At 34.6% G+C, this 18744-nt stretch overlaps 4 protein-coding genes across 10 annotated transcripts in view; 1 reads left to right on the forward strand and 3 right to left on the reverse strand.

Moving 5' to 3' along the window:
- The first annotated feature begins 856 nt into the window (after positions 1-856).
- On the forward strand, positions 857-2937 carry LOC116352312 (RNA polymerase II-associated protein 3). Its single transcript, XM_031784816.1, has 4 exons — positions 857-1269; positions 1339-2409; positions 2479-2671; positions 2748-2937. Exons 1-4 carry the CDS (start codon positions 1135-1137, stop codon positions 2843-2845), a joined length of 1497 nt encoding a protein of 498 aa, XP_031640676.1. The 5' UTR covers positions 857-1134; the 3' UTR covers positions 2846-2937.
- Positions 2938-3230: 293 nt separating this feature from the next.
- Positions 3231-7203, reverse strand: LOC116352311 (chromatin-remodeling complex ATPase chain Iswi-like). The gene is made up of 11 exons (XM_031784815.1): positions 6946-7203; positions 6710-6861; positions 6414-6622; positions 6293-6341; positions 5881-6226; positions 5689-5794; positions 5047-5613; positions 4750-4946; positions 4096-4637; positions 3660-4040; positions 3231-3559 (listed from the first exon to the last, which is right to left on the reverse strand). Exons 1-11 carry the CDS (start codon positions 7006-7008, stop codon positions 3328-3330), a joined length of 2844 nt encoding a protein of 947 aa, XP_031640675.1. The 5' UTR covers positions 7009-7203; the 3' UTR covers positions 3231-3327.
- Positions 7204-7450: 247 nt separating this feature from the next.
- Positions 7451-11277, reverse strand: LOC116336588 (chromatin-remodeling complex ATPase chain Iswi-like). Its single transcript, XM_031760520.1, has 9 exons — positions 11124-11277; positions 10869-11026; positions 10549-10748; positions 10421-10469; positions 10005-10350; positions 9514-9930; positions 9117-9446; positions 8481-8973; positions 7451-8383 (listed from the first exon to the last, which is right to left on the reverse strand). The coding sequence occupies exons 1-9, from the start codon at positions 11175-11177 to the stop codon at positions 7713-7715; spliced, it is 2718 nt and encodes a 905-aa protein (XP_031616380.1). The 5' UTR covers positions 11178-11277; the 3' UTR covers positions 7451-7712.
- A 793-nt stretch (positions 11278-12070) lies between these two features.
- LOC116336648 (poly(rC)-binding protein 2) overlaps positions 12071-18744 on the reverse strand; it is a 61029-nt gene continuing 54355 nt past the window's right edge. For all 7 annotated transcript variants that reach the window (XM_031760627.1, XM_031760629.1, XM_031760628.1 and 4 more), the window contains 5 exons: positions 14657-14981; positions 14465-14564; positions 14020-14377; positions 13776-13945; positions 12071-13256 (listed from right to left, as the gene is read on the reverse strand). In XM_031760627.1, coding sequence (XP_031616487.1) covers positions 13232-13256; positions 13776-13945; positions 14020-14377; positions 14465-14564; positions 14657-14981 — 978 coding nt within the window. In that variant the 3' untranslated portion in view covers positions 12071-13231. The remainder of the gene's footprint in view (positions 13257-13775; positions 13946-14019; positions 14378-14464; positions 14565-14656; positions 14982-18744) is intronic.

Below are 18744 nucleotides of genomic sequence, written 5' to 3' on the forward strand. Positions count from 1 at the left end.
GCTAGAACGAAACTGAAATAGAACACAAACAACAACAAAATGACTTCATAATTGATGATAAACGAAATGCAGTGTGTTTCAAATCAACACAGAACATTTGACCGGTTCCAACAGTTTTTCGCTCAATTCTCTTGCTTCAAATACACACTTAATTACAAGGTGCACATTTAAAATGATCATTTTTCCCAAATGTTCGCCCACTTCGCCTAGCGCTTAGTGCATCTGCATTGCAATTGCCCGAGTAATTCGCAGTTATTTTTTTATTTTCCATATAAATGACCACGAAAATCACAAATTTATCTTCATTTTTCATCATTTCACAACGTATACACGTGAGAACTACCAACATGATTGTTGATTTTTTCTTCTCATTCGTTTTTTTCCGTTCCATACTAATTATTTTGAGTAATTTGAATAAATGGTGTGTTAACACAATTATTAACGTTCATATCTTTTTGCTGCTTCTCATTCCATTTTTCACTTCGAACTTTTAAAATTGTGTTCCATTAAAGCTTTTCTTCAAATTCCCATTGGAATCGTTGAAAGCATGTTTTGAATTATTTTTGGTGATAGCCAGAGACACTTTTCTTAAGTACTTTTGGTGCTGTAAACGGTTCGAGTATCGGCTGTAGCTAATACAAATTTCACCGAATAGCGGGTAACAAAACCACAACGTACTTAATAACTGACCGGGCCACATTACAAAACCATGTGAGAACCTGCTCAAAACTTAAGTACTTTTGACGGTGCATACTGAACGCACGCATTCACATTTCAATTCAGTTTTTCCATACACATTAAACATTATTATTTGCATACCTTTTTCTATTGTTTTTGCCAAATTGTGTGCAAGACATTTTCGAAAATATTTTCATAAAAGTATTCAATAAAAAAAATCCAATATATCAAGAATAACAAAATAATCAATTAAATCTCCAGAACATTCATCGCAAACAAACTGCGATAGCAACCTAATAAACAAATCTCAAGTCATTCGTTTGACAGTTGCTTTTGTTGATAGCGAATGTGAATCGCGCAAATTCATCGGTTCAAAATTGTATGTTTTTTTTTGGTGAATTTTTGGTGTAATTTTCATTTATTATCGAATCAAAGGGGAAAATAAATTTTGAAACCATGTCGGATTTAGAAACACAAGTACAAGCTATGCAAAAAGTCAATCAAATTCGTGATGCGGTAAATAGTTTGTATGCATGGGAAAAAGACGTAAAAGAACAGGATGCCAAACGCAACACGGCACCCGATGAAGAGGTTACTTATATATTTCATTATTTTTGTTCTATGTATTCATGTTTCTCTTTTTTTCATTTGTATTTTTAGGCATTCGATCAAAGTTATATGATAAGAAGTCAAAAACCACCAGCCTCCGATGTTGAACCATCGACAAGTGATCAAGCAACATCAACAAAAAAATCAAACGAGATACCGGATCACAGTCAGTTTAATTATTATAAACCGAAAAGTGTTAAGCCGACATCAAGCGGCGGAGAAACTGAAAAAAATCCGTTGAATGATTCGAAAGCGTCGACATCAGCAGCACAGACTGAAGCCCCTCGCAAAGGTCAATTGAATCACATTAATAAATCGAATGCTGAAAAAGCCGATGAGTTCAAGCAACGTGGAAATGATCATGTTAAAACCGGTGAATACCAAAAGGCCATACATTATTACACAGAAGCAATTCGATTGAATGGCAGTGAAGCTGTTTTTTATACAAATCGAGCGTTGTGTTATTTGAAACGAAACGAATTCACGGAATGCATTCAGGATTGTACAAAGGCAATTGAACTGGATAACCTGGCGGTCAAAGCGTATTATCGGCGAGCACAAGCATATGAACAAATGAAAGGTGATTTGCAAGTGGCAATTAACGATTACAAATGTATTCTTCTTATCGATCCGAAAAATGCTGAAGCAAAACGTAGCTTAAGTCGACTTGATGGTATATCGAAAGGTAGCAAAAATATAGTAACACAACGTGATTTGAAGGTTGAATCGGTGGCCAAAAAAATTGCATGGACATCACAGTTTGACGGCAAAGATGGTTTTGAAAGCATTGATTTTGTGACTAAACCACCACACTTACGATCAAATCAACCGCTGAAGAGTATTACAATCGTTGATAGCAACGAAAAGACTACATCGGCACCGGCTATGATCGATTCAAATCGAATCGTTGAATCAACTTCCGAATCGAATATCGATCAAACATCGCAAAAGAACAATAAATCAATTGCCAATACCAAAAAATCCAAATCGAACAAAATGCCGGTCATCGAAAAAATTCCACACATCATACCAGTTGATTTGGTGATACCAAAGAATTCAGCGCAATTCTATAAAACATGGTCTTCGATTAAAGATGATGCACAAAAATTTACGGTGCTCAAGGTAATTTTGAATAACGCACAATATAATGGCAAATGCTAATTGAGTTTTGTTTATTGCGTTGCATTGCAGGGTATTTACAATGCTGACATCGGTCGAATTTTGGGCGCTCAATTTACCTTGAATATATTACGGGAAATTTTCACGATTCTCAAATCAGAATTTGTTCATCAAAATCTTCCAATAGTCAATATTATGCATGGCATTTTCAAAAATGATCAGATGACCATCATCTCGGCTATGATGAATGCTGAAGACAAACTAGGTATGAAAGAAAAAACATCCGATTTTTAGACATGAAGAAATTGTAATTAAGTTTTTCTCTTTATTCTTTTCAACAGCGTTCACAAAACTGATGGAATATATGCGAAACCGTGGAGAGGACGCCCGAAAAATCAATGCAATTGAAAAACAATTCGATTTGTTGATTTCTATGTAAAACTGATTTATTTAGTTAGAACAATTCCGAGATTATGCAAACACTCTCCAAGAGAATGAATAAAATTCAACAATAAATGTTAACGCAAATTATTTTTTTTATTCATACTTTCTTTTACATGGTTTTTTTAGCATTTGTTCCACAGTTCTCTTTGAACGTCTTTAAAATTATCGTTTTGGCTTTCAATCAGATTTAAAAAAAAAATCCAATTAGATTTTGTCGTAATATTATTTGCACTGCAATTTTTCATTCATATATAAACGGTATTGTCAATTTCTTGGTTCTTCAAATATATGCAAAAATCTGATCCGATAAAAAGCTTAAAACTAAAAAAAATTATACTGACATATTATTGTCCTTTTTTTTATCAAAAAATTCCAAAATGGTCGGTGATTTGTTTTTTTTTTTTTTGAAAATTAAAAATTTAACTAACAATTCACATAATTTTCATTCACATACGTTAAAAGTATGTATGAATTAAATTATGTGAATGCTGTCATGTTCAACTTTGTTTTCTGTTGGGAAGATCCCTTCTTGGCGTTGTGTGTACTGTTTCCGGCCTGTACTGCAGTATCTGATGCGGCTGATGTGTTTTTTGCCATGTGCTCAGTATACTCGGCAATGATTAATTGGAGTAAGGCGTGACTGCGTTTTTGAAGCTCAGCTTCCGTGCGGCTACGTAAATACCAATCGAAACAGTATCGCTTTGATAATCTACAAAAGCCAATATATAAATTTTATGATAGATTTATACTTTCGAAGATTTAGGTTTTATTCATTTTTTTCTCATATATTTTTTTTAGAGCAAACTTACGAAATTTCTCGACGCATCAAACTGTAGACATTTGGATTATGAATGCCGTGTTTTTGTAATGACATTAAAATGAAAGTGTCATGTTCACGTGTATAGTTTGATTTTCGCATTCCTTTAATCGTAAGTTCCACTTCGATGCAACGATAGCTAGTCATTTTCCACTCAAATGCTTCAATGGAATGCTCTATCAGCTTTTCGGCCATTTCTTTTTTCACCAATGGCTTAATACAGCGATCGAATGTTTTTATTTCGGTTTTACCACGTTGCCAAAATACGAGATGATATTGAGTCAGTTCATTCAATGTTTTGCCAGGAATCAAACCTTTTTCAAAAATGTCGGTCAAATTGTCGCGCCCACATTCTGCCATTGCGTCGACATATCTTCGAATGAATTGTTATTAGTATAACGTAAAATTTAAATCGAAATTGAACTTACAATTTTAAATCGTTTCGTGACCAATTTACAAAACCTTTGCTCATCAAACTTTCTTTTGTTTCACGATCGATTGCCATATTAATACGTCCATCACTTTCGCACATTTCGTATAGTTCCTTTGGATAAAAATGAAAATCATGCAAAAGTTTCATGTTTCGAGGAATGGCTGGCACTGGTATGGGCGACGATGGCATCATTGGAAAATTGTATTGCTTTCGTTTGCGCAATTCGTATGTATCATCGGCGCCTCTCTTTTGTTTTGTACGAAAATCAGTGCCTTCATATTGATAAATTGATGTACTTGAAGCCTCTTCTAATGTCAATGTTGTCAGTTCACTTTCGCCCATTTCGGCATATTTGGCATTCTCTTCGGCCGTTTTTTCTTCACCTCTTTTCAAAATCTTATCAATATCAATGTCGATTACATTGGATCCATCTGATGATGATAGTATCTGTTCAGCGCCAAATCGAATCATGTCTCGTTTCATGCCTTTCGTTATTTCGCTGATTCTCTTATCAACCGTACGGCCTTGTTGAATTACCTAAGGGGAGAATCACAAAAGAAAAGAATAAAATTTAAAATAATCGATAAGTAATCGGAGAATAATCGAAAAATAATCGGAAACATATAATGAAAAAATTAAGTTGAATTACCATTTTATCCAAACGGGACTTTATTTCAGCGCGTTGAACAATTCGTTCGTCGACTGTATTTTCGGAGACCAATCGAAATACACGCACCTGTTTCTTTTGACCAATGCGATGCACCCGATCGATCGCTTGAAAGTCTGGCTGTGGATTCCAATCCGAATCGTAGATGATGACGGTATCAGCCGTAGCCAAATTGATACCTGTGCACAATGAAACGTTCGATACAACAAATATTGAAAAGTCTTGATGGATTTGATCGAATCATGTCTTAATTTAATTAATTTTTGTTTTTCATATTACCCAAGCCTCCTGCACGTGTTGAAATCAAATAAAGAAAAATGTTGCTATTTTCCGCATTAAATTCATCGATGTTGGTTGCACGGTCTTCATACGGTGTGTTTCCATCCAAACGACGGAATTCATGGCCACGCCACGTTAAATAATCCTCCAAAATGTCGAGCATTATCACAAATTGGCTGAACATAACAACACGCGAACCCTGTGCCTTTAGTTTTGCCAAAAGTTTATCCAATACCATCATTTTACCACAGCTGGTTACTAAATGCATATCGGTGGTATATGGCGGGCCAAGTTCAACGCCATCAATTAAATATGGATGGTTGGACGCCTTTCGTAATTCCATTAAAATGTTGCTGATCGATTTAGTGGATTCATCGCCAAATGCATCAATTTTCTTGACCTCTTTCAGTAGAACCTTCTTATATGTTTCACGTTGTAATGGTGTTAAACCAACAAACAATTTCACTTCGATTTTTGGTAGAAGTGATTTTTCCACTTCAGCCTTGATTCGGCGCAACATGAATGGCTTTAAAATGGCCCGCAATCGATTGACAATCTCATTGTTGCCTAAATGTCGAATCACAAAAGTAAAAACAAAACAATTGAAAATAAATTCAAATCATTCCTGACAAAACTTGCTACCTCTGAGACAGTCATCAGAATCAAACCATGTATCGAAATCAGCGGAACTAGCAAACACATCTGGCAAGAGAAAATTCAACAGTGCCCACAGTTCGTGCAAATTATTCTGTTTGTAAATGGAAAGGTATGAGAATTGTTTGATTCGCTTTAGTTGCGAGAAATGTGTTTGCAATGATAGTACTGAATACATGCCTGTAACGGTGTTCCTGTAAGCAACAGTCGGTTGTCAGAATGAAATGTGCGCAAGATTGTACTCAATTTGCTATTTTCGTTTTTTAAACGATGAGCTTCATCAACGACAAGATATCTCCAATGAACCCGTTTCAATCGACTTTTTTCGGATAAAATCATTTCATATGTTGTTAAAAGACAATCCCATGACATTCGATCGTCCATTTCACGTACCACCTTGTCGCGTTCCTCTTTGTCGCCAATCAAAATGAGCGCTCTGAGCGATGGACAAAATCGATTGACTTCGTTGTACCAGTTACGAAGTGTTGACTTCGGTCCAATGACCAAAAATGCACCGTTGATTGATCTAAAATTATCCACAGTATCTTAATATTCGAATATCGATTCTTTTTAAAAAATGCGCAAGTCTTACCGGCAATGTTTCAAATAACCAAGAACTGATATTGTTTGCAATGTTTTACCTATTCAAAATTGAACAAAAATCGGTTAAAAATGGTTTTTTGTGTAAAGTAGTTAGAGTTGCTGTCATGTACCTAAGCCCATTTCATCGGCCAAGATGCCGTTCACGCCCTGTTCGTATAATGCAATCATCCAATTCAAACCGCGCAATTGATAATCACGCATTTCGCCTTTGATCCACGTTGGGGTTGTATCAAATCGTATGCCCGTTGTCGTTTCATCGTCTTCAATATCGCTTTCTTCGTCATTGCCTTTATTTCGGCGGCGATTTGTTGATGGTAACCTTGTTCGGGAAAAAGAGAGTGAAGTGTGCCATTGAGAGTAGAGTGTCGAACGCTGACTTGTTGTAAGTGGACCTGTCAAAACTCACTTTTTTTCACGTATAAGCGCCATTTTTTGTTTCGCCGCTTGCTTTGGTGAATTGCCCACAAAATGTGTGAAAATTTCGGCTTGTGCCAATAAATAATCCAGTCGCTTTTGTTGTTTCGGACTTAAAAAACTTTCTTTCGGTGACACATCCACCTTACATTCAATAAATTTGCATACACAAACATTTGTAGGATAATTTTTTTTTTCAGCGAAAAACCATCACAAGTGTTTACTTACAATTTTCGAATTGGAATTTTCATCGCCAATTTTAGTATCGTCCACCTCCATCGCTTCAGCCATTATTTTATTTTTTTTGTCGAAGATATAATCACAATAAACACTACAATACGGTCAATTTTCAAATTACCAAAGTAAATATCAAAAGTCAATGCAAATGCTTTAATCAAGTACACACTGTCCGTTATACTGTCTGTTTGAGTGAGAGAATGAATGCACATGCAAAATGGACCAGATCATTTTATTTGTACACCGACTGACGCGCCATCAAGTGAAACAGCGTGTGGTTAAATTTAAAAATTAACTTGCAATGTCATGGTTCTCAGACGAAGGGGTTATGTTTTGCACCAAATCCGAATAATATGCGCACGCACACTGTGTAAACGGTACAATGAAGTGAACTTAAACAATATGTGCTAACACGTACTATTTTACGAACTCAGAGAGAAAAATGCAAAATAAAATAAGAGCTCGATTGTCACATGTAAATAAACAACGATTGTTTTATTTAAGACAAAAACAATATGGATATGTCACTTATAATCTAAACGATTGTTTTTGTGTAATCAATACAACGAATTTTAACCGATTTTGATGATATTCCAAAATGAAGAAAATACACTCGATTATATTTTGTCATGAGTTTTCAGAATTCAATATTGTATTGAAATTGTAGTCGATTGTGTTGAGAAAAGAAAAGAAAATAATAGATCGCTTAAGATAATGAGGCACAATATGGGTCGAAAAAACTATGATAATTGTTGCTTCTAATCATCGTCGCTGTCACTGGATTCACTGTCACTGTAAATAAGCGTCTTGTCGGCCTTAGAAAATTGTTTCATGTACATCGAGTAGGTGCTTTTTCCTTGTTGCAACGATGAGGACGAAGTTGACGTTGCCGACGGTAGTGAATTTGTGGAATTGGTCCAAAATGCTCGTTGACTGGAAATATCGATTTTTTTCGGTGCGACCACATTAGAAATGAGTGTTGAAACTGGTGGATGTTTGGTGTCGGTTGTTGGCTCAACTTGGCGCCAAAATTCTCGTTGATCAATCTTCTTATTTGCTGCTATTTTTACTGTCATTTTTTCGTGTTGTCCAACTTCCTTAACAATTTCATCAAAATCTTCCATGATTTGACGGCCACGTGCCCAAAATGCTGAACTGTACTTGATGACATCATCCACAGTTTTTCCTTTCACCATTTTTGCAATATTGTGCATATCATTTCGACCAAATTGGTTCATTGCATCGCAAAATTGACTGAAATTCTCTTCGGTCCAATTGGTGAAGCCTTGTTGCATTAGCGCCTCTTTGCGTTTGGTGCCATGCGATAGATCCAAATATTCACCATCTTCAGTCATATTGTACAATTTTTTCGGATACAATTGATGTTGATACAATCTGATGAGATTTTCTCCATCCAATGTCTCGTTACCTAGGGTTAATCAGAAAGAAAAGAATGGAAATTAGTCAATAAGTAATGGAACAGAATTGTAGAGTAATGGAATAGTAAAGTATGCCTGACACGTTACCATTATAGGATTTTCGATTCAATCGTGCCTTTCGTACACCTCGGACGCCGTCCATTTCTTCGTTGTCTACTGATGATTCTTGCTTTTTACGAAAATCAAAACCCTCGAATTGATACAATGATACGCTTGACACATCATCAAATGTTAGATGACGCAATTCATTTTCACCATATTTTGCAAATTTCTCTTCTTCTTCGGCCGTTTTCAATGCACCATCTTTCAAAATTTTCTCGATATCAATATCAATAACATCGTCACCATCTTTTGCTGATAAAATATGCTCAGCACCAAATCTTATCATATCCAGTGTGGCATTTTTTCGCTGGCCATCCGTCTCTACATCCATTTGGTTACCTTTTTGTATAATCAATTTATCCAAACGTGACTTAAGTTCTGCACGTTGAACAATGCGCTCATCGATCGTATTTTCAGCGATAAATCGAAAAACGCGAACCTGTTTTGTTTGGCCAATACGATGAACACGATCAATTGCCTGAAAGCAGAAAGATGAGAATCACTCTTTAATCTGTTGGTATTAATGTTTCGAAATGTTCGTGATTTTTGATTGATAAAAAGATCGTTCGCCAATTTAAGATATGTTGGCGCACTTTTTTCTAAAACAAAAATGCTTTTTACCTGGAAATCCGATTGTGGATTCCAATCCGAATCATAGACAATCACGGTGTCAGCGGTGGTCAAATTAATACCTAAGCCACCAGCCCGGGTGCTTAAAATGAATATGAATTTTTCGCTGTTTTCTGCATTGAATTCTTCGATGCTTTGAACGCGGTCTTCAAACGGTGTACTGCCATCCAAACGGCAATATTGATATCCGCGCCAAGTCAAATAATCTTCAAAGACGTTCAACATAATTACGAACTGAGTGAAGAGAACGACCCGTGAACCTTGTGCTTTTAGTCTTGCCAAAAGTTTATCCAATACCATCATTTTACCACAGCTATCAACCTATTGCAAAGCATATATGTTAACAATTCAATTTCAATCAATTTGTGTTGCGTTCGATTTTAATTACCAAGTGTTGATCGGTGGTATATGGAGGGCCAGGTTCAACGCCATCAATCAAATATGGATGGTTGACTGCTTTGCGAAGTTCCATCATAATGGTTTTGAGCACCTTTTGTGATAGCTGTCCGGTTACCGAGTTTAACGTTTGAATATCCTTCAATAGCACCTTTTTGTATGTTTGACGTTGAATCGATGTCAGTCCAACAAACAATTTCAATTCTTTCTTTGGCAAAAGCGTCTTTTCCACATCGGCCTTCATACGGCGAAGCATGAACGGCTTGAGAATTGTGTGCAAACGCTTAACAATGTCATTGTTTCCACGCAAACAATTGTTCGAATCGAACCATGTATCAAAATCATCTGAACTTGCAAACACGGTTGGCAACAAATAGTTCAGCAATGCCCACAGCTCATGAAGATTGTTCTACAAGCAAATAAATAACTGTTAATCACTTCATCATTCGTTAAATTTTCAGTGAATTCAGTCTGTCTATTTACCTGCAACGGTGTACCGGTTAGAAGTAAACGGTTTACTGAATTGAATGTTCGTAATGCTTTGCTCAGTTTTGACTGTTCGTTTTTGATGCGATGTGCTTCGTCAACAATCACATACTTCCAATGGAATCGTTTCAGTGGACCTTTTTCTATCAAACAAATCTCATACGATGTAATGCAAACATTCCATTTCTTCGAATTTTTCATTTTTTTCAAAATATCCGAACGCGATTGTTTTTCACCGATCAAAATGTAGCCAGTCAGAGACGGACAAAATTTTTGAATTTCATTCATCCAATTTTGGAGCGTTGAATTCGGCGCAACGATTAAATGGGGCCCATTTACTTTTCTACAAATCAACGAGAACCATGCAACACATGATTTTGGATTGTTTATACAAATCGAAATGTGATACTTACTCATACTGTTTCAGATATCCCAACATTGAGATGGTTTCAAGAGTTTTGCCTGTGAAACGAAACGAATTCGTTGAATTTAGTTGCTACAACATAAGATGAAACTATATTTCCACTCAATTCCAACTTACCCAAGCCCATTTCATCAGCCAAAATGCCATTGATGCCATTTTCATACAGCGTTATTAACCAATTCAGTGCTCGGATCTGATAGTCACGCATTTCACCAACAATATATGATGGTGTTTCGTCAAACTGAAATTTCACTTTGACAGTTGAATCGTTCAGATCGTCCGACACATCTCCATTACTGCGTCGTACTTTTTTCGATCTACAATTCGTTTTGTTTAAAGAAAAATTCAACCGAAAAATAATGATAAACACATTCCAATTGAATTCCAAATAACTCAATAACTATTGTGTGTTTGACATTTGCCAAATTACAACTTACGGTACTGTCGCTGTTGTTTCGGTCGCTTTGCGTTTGTTATTTTTCTTGGAACCGTGTGTCACGAAATGTGAATAGACTTCAGCTTGTTTGAGTAAATATTCCAGTCGCTCTGACTCAAAATCTTCTGGTCTTACTTCCAATGAATTTTCTTCGACATTCTTTTTCATTGTAAAAAAACAAAATTAATTGCACACTTTGATTGCATTACCACCTCGACTGATTTTTCTATTGCACAAAAATGATCCTTTTACTTACCATATTATTGGATTCAATTTGTACATTTCTGTTCTCATTTTCCGTATTTGCCATCCTGTTTTTTCGATCAAAATCAATGTGCACGAGTTGAATGTGTGAACGAAATTCGGCCCGTTCATTTACTGAGCGCGAAAAATATGAGTACACCAGTTGACTGACGATGTTAGTATGAGGTTTGTATTCCGTTATTCAAAAAAGAAGACACTTGTTTGAGTGCACAGCAACGCCATCTAGTGTTATACTGTAGAAATACATATTGACATAAAGTTCATGTTCTAAATTTGACCGACGGTATTGTTTGTGGAGAATGCATTTGGATCAATGCACTTTTTCTTATTTGCAGAAAATCGATTCAAGTAATTGAATTGCAATATTACATGTTTGAGCAGCAGAGGATATATTGATTTTTAATTGAATGATATGCTACCATTAAATTTATCCATTTCGCAGATTTGCTACAACAAGAGTTACAGTGTTTAACTTTTATATGAAAGGAAGCGAACTAAAATGGGAAACTGAATTTATTTGTCTCGGTTTAAATTTTTTTCAAACATCTTTCTGGTTTATCTGAATTAAGATTTATTAGAAATCACTGCAAAAAAACTATAACTAAAAAAAAGAATAAAACGAAAATGATTTGTATTTTTTTGGAAGCCATTTTTTAGCTTTTATTTTTATAATTCTTTTTTATACATTTTCTCGATTTAATTTTTTTTTTAAACAGTTGGAACGTTAAAAAAGACCTTAAATTGTAATATAACAAAGTAAAATAATTCAATCAATATTTTTTGTGTTTGTTTTTTTTTTCATTCATTTTGTTTGTATACTATAATACATTCATGTACCAAGAAATGTATAGCGTGAGAAAAAAAACTGATTAAAAAATATAAATTTGTGTTCATCTATTTCTCTCTCTATATTTATTGTTTTATTTTTATTTTTTTAAAAATCGCATCGACTCACCAAATGAACATACTGGGACACAAATTTGTTCCAATGAATACACATACAATGTTCGTTTTGGTTGAAAAAAAAAATATCTGTTCTTTTTTTCACAGGCATTTTTTTGTCGGCCTCTCGCTTTTCGTAACTGAAGAAACAATCTTAAGCAAAGTTGTTCTAACATTATATAACAAAGTTATAGTACTAACTCGAGTTGTACGATGATTTTTTTTAAAACATCTTCAATTAATTATGCAAAATGCACGAACAAAAAATGTATCGAAAAAAATACATATATTCATTTCAAAGTGGCTAATAAAAGTAAGTTTTGAGCACAAGATATTCAAATTCATTCCACAATGACCGTAACAAAAGAAACAAAACTATCATGATAAAAATGGACGTGTGAATTATGAAATTCTCTTGTATTCATTGTCACATATGTGTATATCAGTATTTTCAAATGTTTGTTTCGGCATAGATTTACTATAAAAATGTTGCGTTACAATAAAATAAAAATGTAGATTTTTGTTTTAATTTTAATTCTTTGATTTGATTTAATTTATTGAATAGTTGGGATTGAGTTTGGATGAGTGACACTAATTGCAAACTATTTTTTTTTGTTTCAAATGTTTTCATTGTCTGTTTGGTTTACTTCCCAGTGTAATATTTAAATTTGTATAAGACATTTTGTGCCTTGATTACTTGGTTCAGTGTTCATTCATTTATTATTATTTTCTTACACACGAAGCGAAATTGTTTGTTTTAAATGTGATTCACAATTTGTATAAAATTTACGCGTTGAAATGAAACAAATCCTTTTCGTTGTTTTATTCTTGTTGTTTTGTGTTGGAATGGCTGAATTTCTATGGTCATTCAATGTGTCTATAATTTGTTCTTTATTACATTTTGTAGATTTTTTTAAAGAAAAAAAACATTGATTGCATCTGCTAAATGCGGTGTGGGTATGTACTTTAGAAGATCATATATTATTGCAACCAGTATTGTGGTTTTTTTTTTCAAATATTTTTTATACGGCGGCTGGTGAATTCTTCGTTCATACTTTAAGGTGGCAGGAGGAGGTGTAGGAGAAATTAGAGTTGTATTTAACGCACGATGGATTATTGCTGGCTGGACATGGTTAACATCTGTATTGACGCTGGCTATTAATTTCGTCGATGTTCGCGTACACTGTAAAATTAACGGAAAGAAAAATGCAAACAAATTAGTTATAAATTTAAATATCGATCATTTTTTTCAGCAACATTTTTAAATACAATGTGAAAAAAATGAGCATATATTAATAAAAAAGATAAGATAGTAGGTATTAAATTTTCCCAACACTGTGTGTGTATGTCTCCCGTGTATGAAATTGGATTATTAAATGCTGATAGCAGCAAACATTGTAGAAAGACAAGAGATTTTTTGTTAATTTCGAAATGTCAAACAACAAAATCACTAGTCTTCCATACAAAGTATGCCAAAAAGAATGTTTTAGTTGCGATGATATGCGTGTTTCGATTTTTCACTCCTGAAGGTTTGTTAGCGCGATTAGTTCCATTTACCCAATGCAAAAAAAATACGTAGTGCATGCGAAATCCAACACCAAAATGACTTTTTGTTTTTACCAAAAATATATATGACTTAATACATAAATCAAATGAAAGAGGTAAATGAAGGCCGTGTATATTTGAATATTAAATTGCCTACCTTTGCTGCAGCAAATATTGAGCCAATTGAATTTGCCTTGCTGTGCCAGAAATTGTGATGATGCGATCGGTTGATCCTTGAGCTGGTTCATCGATTGTGATGAAGGCGTTCGATTCCATACGAATTCTTCGTATGCGTGTTCCAGCTTTTCCAATGATAGCACCAGCCAACTAAATAAGAAAAAGAGAAAAACAAACGCATATGAAAAATCATTTCATGATATTGAAACCGGGAAAAATCTTACATCTTTTGGAATTGTAACTTGTGTAGTTTCTCGACTCTCATCATTTTGTCCATTGTTTCCAAGATTATTTGGCATATTATTTCCCAAATTGTTGTTACCACCCATACCCATGTTACCGCCCATGCTGTTATCAAATGCACTGTTGTTGCCCAAATTTGGATTATTACCGAGCCCATTAAATCCATTCATCAAGCTATTTGTGTTGCTTGTATTGTTCGGGTTGTTGAAATTATTGTAGCCCATGCCACCGAGGCCATTGTTTCCAAACTGACTGAAATTTGGTCCATCAAAATTGTTACCACCCAGGGGCTGTTGGTTCGATGCCCATGGATTTATGAAACTGTTACGATCACGATCTCTGCAAAATGACAACGAAAACCAGAAAAAAAACGATCAGAAAATACGTTTCAAAAAGAACTATTAAAATTGAATTTCAAACACTCACCTCATGTTATTATTACCACCACGTCCACCACCGTCATTTCTTCGATTGAAGTTGCGATTATTGTCACGGCGCTCAAAGCTTCTGTCTCGATTGTTGCGACCTAATCAAATAAAAACATTTTTTTTTGTTTTGTTTAACTCTCTTAATCGTTTGAGCGAAATTCTTCGTGTGATTTAAGGATTTGTTTTATACCTTGGCCTCCATTGCCACCGCCGCTACCGCCACCGCCACCGCCACCGCCACTGTTTCCGCCGCGGTTGTTATTGTTGTTATTACGATTTCCGCCATTACCGGCATTATCTCCACCAAATCCACCATATTTGTCGGCCAAGTAGTCATCGTAATTGATTGGATCATAACTTTGTATTGAGCCTTTTATTGGCACTTCTTTTATCAGCACAAGAATATCGCTGATGGCATCCATGCATTCTTTTGCCTTGCCAATGCACTGTACGACCCGGTCGGAACTCTGTGGGCACATGTTTGAAAATACCTTCAAAATACGGCATCCTACTTTCTGTGAATTGAAGTGAAGAGAAAACAAACAAATGATGAGTTAATAATTTTTTTTTCTTTTTGCATAAAAAAACAACAGATGAATACATTTGACTGACAACCATTTACACAGTTTTTGTTGTTTTTGCTTGATTTTGTTTAATAAAAAAGCAATTGCGATTGATTTTCATTTGAAACAAGCGATGACCGATTTATTTGTTATGATTACAATTGAAATAATCAAGATAATTGCTTGGAAATTACAATTGTTTGCGTCAATTTCATACTTGAGCACATCTCAATGAATCATTTTGATTTACATTCCAGGTGGAATGATAAAATCCACACAAAAAAAGTAAATGTTTTCTACTTCACAGTTATTGTCTCTTTCTTTTCAGATTCATTTCGAAATATGGAATTCATTCTTAAACATAGCAATTATATTATAGATAGGAATATTTTGATTGAAGTGAAAAACACAGCAAGTTATGCATATTGTTATGCATAAAATGTGAAACAAGACAAAAGTATATTTCCATTTGATAAAAAAGGTGGAGACGAACGAAATAAAACAACCAACCAACATCGGCGCTGAGTGAACGCCACTGAACGTTAATGGTAGTATTTCCATAGGAATTTTCATATTCGCCACTTGAAAATGAAACCAAGCAATGGAATTTAAATTGGGGTATGTTTCTTCTTCAAAGTGGAAAAAATATGAACAAAGTGAACGTTTTTTGTGTGGGTGTGATTACTTCATAATGTTTATTAAGTTTATGAACGATAGTGAGAGAGAATGTTTAGTCACATGAATAAAAAAAATGGTCAAAATAAATGTGAGAGACGAAGAGGGACAGAAAAGTACGAATAATTTCATGAAGTAGTGTCGATGACCATATGCTTGCTCCCACCAATACATATATACTCGGTGGCGCGCAAACACATGCACATATCAACCGTCTTGTCAATTTTGAGACGAACACTGACGCAAATTGTCGTCATCGTCGTCACTTCTACTATTAAGATTTTTACTATCATCATCATCAGCAACAAAATCATCTGCCTGAGCTATTTTGTTTTGCCTATGATGTACATCTGTTTGTTGGTATGTAAACTGACTCTCTCTCTCTATCTATCTATCTTTTTCTCTTTTTGTATATCTTTTTGTTTGCATCAGCACTTTGGAACATTTGAGAATTATGTGTTCTATTTAGACAGCTGATGTGAGTTCATACATGAAAGGTGCAATCCATGCATGTCTGTGCACTAAATATAATGGATGCCGTTTACTTTTGTTCTTAAGTCTTATTCTTTTCCTATTTTTTGATCTCTCTTAATCTTTTTTCGACGTCGTTGTCGTCGTCATCATCATCGTTGGCAATACTGTTGTTTTAATTCAATTTATATTCACTGCTTAATGCCCCTTATACGTTGACTCCTTTTCTCTTTGCTATTCGGTTTTTTTCAGTTCTTTTTTTTCCATATTTTTTATACTGTACGCTTTACTTTTGCTATCTACAATTATTTTCCGTGTCGCTTTTCACTTGTTCATTAACTCAAGAAATGTTTATTCGGTTCAACCATTAGTCTCACCTTTGGTTCAGAAAGGTGCAAAGGAAAAGAGATAGAGAGAGAGATAGACGCTTGAAAATTGTGTCAATGTGCAGACGATAATTACACCAAGTAATAACATCAACGACCGTCACCATGATGGTGGTCGTTTTCGACCTTCTTGACATTTTCGGTGTGAATACAAATTATTTCGTCCGTTATGACATTTCTCTCTCTCTCTCTTTCTCCCACAAAAATCTAATTCAATTTAGATAGTCAAAAAAGGGTAGCGCGTTCATTTGTTATTATTTTCTCTTCTGTGTCGGGTCAAACACACAAACGATAATAATAAATCATGCGAAAAAGTCTCTGTTTAAATTTCATTATATTCTAAGGCTGCTTTGCTAATTACAATTATTTCCTTTTGATTCTTGGTTAACTAAAAAAATGACGAAGCCTTTTTCTCTCCCTCTGTCACTCTCTCATTCGTTTTTGCTTCGATGGTGTCGGTTTATTACTTAAATTTTCACTTAGCTCATGATTTGAAGCACATTGTATTCTATAAGAATGTCACAATGAAAGTGAATTTCTGAACATTAAATAAACGAAATTAAAATGGCCACATTATTCTTTTCACCTTTCTTAACGAAATTTTAGTTGAAACATTAGCACCAAATTAAATTGAACATAAAAAAGAAATCTTTCTCCGTCTGCTCGGAAACGAAATGAATGAACATTTGGTATTTGTTTTCATATACGAGTATACGAAATTGTGATGAGTGAACGGAAGGCGTTTTGGAAGGAAAGAGAATGAAAAAAAAAATTGAGAAATGATTTTCAATTCCGGTCTCCTTATGGCTTCGTTTGCTTTTTCCACTGTAAATGTACTAAAAACCCGAATCTAGCGATAAAAAAGGGAAGTCGACAAACAAACGAAACCAAAGAGCAAAACAGAAGAAATTTAACATGGAATGTGGTTGAATACAAAAAAAATATATATATATAGCGCAACGCTCATTTCGCTTCGACGAATATTAATGTGGTTTCGCTTGACTGTTTGCTCTTGCTCGTCGACATCAAAAAGGATGCCTAAAAGATCTACATAGAAAAATGTACGTGTGAGCCGGAGTGTAAAATATTGAGTCAGTTGGTGTGTAAAATATTGAGTCAGTTGGTGTGTGCGTGCTCTTCATAAATATGACGAGAATCGAACGAAAAAAAAACCTCTCACACAGATTTCAATCATTATCAAACAAATAAGGCCAACAAAAAAATGTTTGAACAAACTAAAATGTGACCAAATTTCGAATATATAATTGACACATGAATTTTTGTTTATATTGAATAACATCCAATTTTCTATTAACCCTGTAAAATAATTCAACTCAGCTCATTTTTATGCACTCATATTCCAATGGTTTTTTCCGCAATCCAATGGCCAACGGCTATAGCAAAATAGTCATAGCAAAGATGCACTCTATACCAAAGCAAAATGAAGAATTCAAATAAAAAATAAGCATAAAATGAACTGAAGAGAAGAACAGCAATAGAAAATAGAATATGAACTGAGATGAAAAGCATAAAATTGAGGTGAGGAGAAGAAAAAAATGCAAAATCGACATCACACGGCGATGGAAGGAATGAGAGATAAAGTGCTATGTAAGAATATTACAGCTAAGCGCAGTCGAATGCAACCAAAAATGTAGACCGGATGAGGAGCGAGTAGCAGGAGAATCTCAAAAATGAATTGCCGAACTAAAGTAAAAGGAATATTGTACTAACAACGTGAGAGATGTAACTGTACGGTGTTATGAGAAAATGTCGAATAAATTCCGAGATTGACACACTTCCCGTCATCGTTTTTTCGTTCGATCTAGGTGGTTTTTTTTATTTAGATTTTCTCTTCATTTTCACTCGTCTTACGGAAATACATATTTTTTTTCGTTTATTGTCTCTGCACACTGGTCGTCATTATCAACGCGATCCCATGGAACACTTTTTTACATCATCATTTTAAATAAGTATACAACTACTCTACATGGTTTTTAAGTTCATCATCTAGTCGCTTCTTTTGTATGTGTGTGTGTATGTTTTTTTTAACTTTCGGTTCATGCTCAACTATGAACGTGTGTTTCTTGTATATTTGATTTTCCTTGTTCACAAATAGAATTCCCAACAAAAAAAGGAATCAAAATTACAGTAACAGCTCGAAAAAGAAGAACCATCTTTCAATG

Source organism: Contarinia nasturtii, unplaced genomic scaffold (assembly GCF_009176525.2).
Source record: "Contarinia nasturtii isolate CC-2019 unplaced genomic scaffold, AAFC_CNas_1.1 Cnas_scaffold_187, whole genome shotgun sequence".
NCBI lineage: Eukaryota > Metazoa > Arthropoda > Insecta > Diptera > Cecidomyiidae > Contarinia > Contarinia nasturtii.